Source organism: Myotis davidii, unplaced genomic scaffold (genome assembly GCF_000327345.1).
Source record: "Myotis davidii unplaced genomic scaffold, ASM32734v1 scaffold967, whole genome shotgun sequence".
In the NCBI taxonomy this organism is placed as follows: domain Eukaryota; kingdom Metazoa; phylum Chordata; class Mammalia; order Chiroptera; family Vespertilionidae; genus Myotis; species Myotis davidii.
The window spans coordinates 927028-930752 of NW_006383014.1; the positions used below are offsets into that span (position 1 = coordinate 927028).

The 3725-nt window shown below is 46.4% G+C and overlaps 1 protein-coding gene across 1 annotated transcript in view; it reads left to right on the top strand.

Moving 5' to 3' along the window:
* Positions 1-306: 306 nt before the first annotated feature.
* The window catches only part of PAPSS1 (3'-phosphoadenosine 5'-phosphosulfate synthase 1), a 110036-nt gene continuing 106617 nt past the window's right edge, over positions 307-3725 (top strand). The window contains exon 1 of the mRNA XM_015558086.1: positions 307-417. Within this exon, the coding sequence (XP_015413572.1) occupies positions 358-417 (60 nt within the window). The 5' untranslated portion in view covers positions 307-357. The remainder of the gene's footprint in view (positions 418-3725) is intronic.

A 3725-nucleotide genomic window follows, 5' to 3' on the forward strand; every position in this document is an offset into this window, starting at 1 on the left:
AGCCATTCCCCAGGAAGCCCGCTCCCTGAACCCCGGCAGGCCCCCGCGCAGGCGCAGCGCAAGGCAGACCCAGAGGCCTTGGAGTCCCGGGGTGATTTTCCCAGGCCCCGTCCCTTCCTGAGAATGAAGAGGGAGGAGCCTCGCGGGCGCTCGAAGCCCCGCCCCCAACCTTCCCTTGGTCCCGCCTTCCGCTTAGCCCCGCCCCACATACCTCCGCCCTGGACCTGGGCGAGCGGCAGCTGACATATTTTAAGATCACAAAGTCCAGTGCCTGCAGGAGCCAGGCAGATAATGTCAAAGTGCTTCTGTCGGCCTCTGGGCGCTGAGAATCCCGGCACCCTCGCGCGCTCTGCGGCCATGGAGGGACCCGGGAGCCTGTACAAGAAAGTCAAGCTGAGCAACAACGTGCAGAACTGGGTGAGTGGGGACCGAGGAGGCTGGGAGCCTCCGGCTGCCGCTGGTTCCGGAGCCCCTGCCTGCCTTCCGCCTCCTTTGCATCCTCCCCGGAGCGCCGGGGATGGGTACCAGAGGCCGCGGCGCCGTCCTACCGGGGTGTGGGTGGTGCGGGTCGGGGGCTGGCCGTGCTGCGGTCCGACCCGCCCTCAGTGGGAAGAACGTCCTCTTCCCCGGTTTCTCGGCTCAGATGAGACCTCGAATTAAAGTCTTTGCGGAGAGAGCCGGCGGCTGCTGAAACCTGCACCTTTGAAAGGGGAGCTGGTTGCATCCCCTGGAGTGGCGTGAAGGTCTGCAGAGGGCGGAGGCGGAGGCGGAGGCGGGCGTCTTTGGGTGAGCTGCTGGTTTTTCTTGGCTCTGCCAGCGCAGTTACCCAGGGTTGTGTCCATTTCCAAGTCTTTCCATTTCTGCGCTTCGGTGTGAAGAGAGGGTGCCCAACAATGTATCCATTCATGAGTTGAGAATTCACTGAACTGAGGTTCTTTGTGGCTCGGTGTAAAATGGGAATGTCTAACATTACATGGAGTTCCAAGACTCGATTCCTGGAGACGGTAAGGTGTGGGCAGACTCATGGTTTATAACGTTTAGCAACGACAGACAGTTGGCTTTGATGGTCGGATGGTGTGTCCTCATTTAGGTTGCTTCCTTCCTTATTCTTTGGTAAGAAACAGCCTTAATCCAAACTCATTAGTGCCCTTCTGGGTGGGGTGGGGAGGTGGTGTCCACTTTGGCTCTTTGAAAAGGCGCTGGTTTTAGGTTTAGGTGGACATTTTTATTTCACAGTGCAACAAAAAAATCATGAGGTTTAAATGCAGCCTTTGCAAATCATTTCAGGCAAATGTTCATTTGCAGTCAGTCGTTTTCCATATCGTTGTTGCCAAGGATGCTCACCTGATTGCTTTCTCCTTTTAGTTATTATCTTTTCCTTAGGTTTTAAGGGAAGGCGGGTTCGAACATTGGAAAGAGCACTTACTGGACGACTGGCTGGTCTCTGGCACCAGATTTGCCATTTACTAGTGTGTGATCTTGAGGAAAATAAACTCTACTTCTTTAAACCTCAATTGACTAAAGAAGGGTATGATAGTGTGTTCTTCACAGGGTTATTTTGAAGAGTAAAGAAGATAATTTGAAAGTGCAACAAAGTGTCATAAAATTGTTGACTCTGCCCCTGTTACCCTGAGTATTTCCTGGTTAGGGACATAGGGGATTCAGTTAAAGTATTTAAAGGTAATTTCAGTTACGCCATCTGTTGCTCATTTATTTACTATTCCATTTGCCAAACAAGTGCATATTTTTTGTAGAGACCTGTGCCAGACATAGAAAAGATGAAAAATGAGGGACTCAGTGTTTGCATTCTGGTTGCTCATGGCCTGATTCGGGTTGTAAATGACCTTGTCAGGTGACGAGTTTGTCATTTTGACCACAGTCGTGGTGTAAGACAAATTTTTTTTTTCAGTTTGGAGGAGAGATTAATTTAGCCTGGGTGTTTTGGGGAGGGTTTACAAAAGAGAAATGTATTCAATTTTCTGAGGCAGAGAGGAGCTGTGTGAATAAGGGCTGGGAATAAGAATTATTTTTTTTTATTCCAAGACCAACTAAGAGTTTAACTACTCTGGAGAGTTTTTGTTGAGGAGTGGAGATAAAATTCGATAAACTGGGACGAGGTTATGCAGTTGTTTTTGTTAATCCTCACCTGAAGATATTTTTCCATTGATTTTTAGGGAGAGTGGAAGAGAGAGGGAAAGACTGAGAGAAACATTGCTGTGGGAGAAACATATCAATTGGTTGCCTCCTGCATACATCCCAACTAGGGCCCAGGCGAGGGAGGAGCCTGCAACCAAGGTACGTGCCCTTGACCAGAATCGAACCTGGGACCCTTTGGTCCATAGGCTCACGCTCTACCCACTGATCCAAACTGGCTAGGACTAGGTTATGCAGTTGTTAATGTTTACTCCTAGTGTTAAGACTTGATTCTGTGGGAGATTTTTTTAAAAAAAATTTTTATTTTATTATTCCATTTTTTCAAAAACATATTTTTATTGTTTTCAGAGAGGAAAGGAGGGAGAGAGAAAGAGATAGGAACATTAGTGATGAGAAAGAATTATGGATTGGCTGCCTCCTGCATGCCCTACACTATGGATCCCAGGCATGTGGCCTGACCGGAAATGGAAACGTGACCTCCTGCTGAGCCACACTGGCCTGGCATTCTGTGGGAGATTTTTGATGAGGCCAGAATTATTAATTTTCAGGGGCTTGTAAGTCGTTTTTGCCCCAGTAGGGAACACCCACCGTGTATCCAGGATTGAGAGTGACACAAATTTGAAGAACCCATACACCTTTAATGTTCCTATTACATGATGAAACTGGTGTTCCAGGAAGACTGTGTGCTGGAGAAATTAGACATTGTTCCAGAGTGGAAGCCCTGGAAAACAGATAGGGTTATAATGAGGTTTAAATGAATTACAGGCATACCTCATTTTATTGCACTTCACAGATACTGTGTTTTCATCAACATTGAGGTAAGACCTTTCTTCAGCAAAAAGATTATTACTCAGTGAAGACTCAGTTGATGGTTACCATTTTTATCAATAATGTATTTCTAAATTATTTATGCAGGTTTTTTTAGACATAATGCTATTGCACACTAAATAGACTGCATTGTAGTGTAAAGATAATTTTTATGTGCACTGCGAAACCAAGCATTTCTGTTACTGGTTTTATTGTGGTAGCCTGGAACCAAACCTGAGATATCTCTGAGGTATGCATGGGACGTGCCTTGGGACATGCCTGGGACATGCTTTGTTCCACATGTTGGGGATGCAGTGGTAAAACAACAGAAAGGGGTTCTGCTCTCACGGGTATTGCATTCTACTTGAGAGACTGTTAATTAAAAAGCAACAAATAAATGAATGAGATAATTTTCCCTTTACTAGTTCTACCTTTTCTGAACATTTTGCCCCTTATACTGTTACATACCTTTCATCAAAGGCCAGCTGCCCATTCTGGATTTTGGAGGAGACTGAGGTAGTACAAAAATGAAATGAGTGCAGGAATGGAACACACAGCATATTGAAGACCAACCGAGAGGCCTGTATAGTCATTCTTTGGAGCATGGGCCTGGCTGTTGTCAGGGGCAGGTATTGATCTTCCCATCCTAGAAGCCAGGGAGATATTGCAGGAATAATTGCCCAAAGAGGAAAAGCTGGACTTTTTGCCAGGAATGTACTCTTTTTTTTTTTCTGACGATATTTTTTTCTATTGATTTTTAGAGA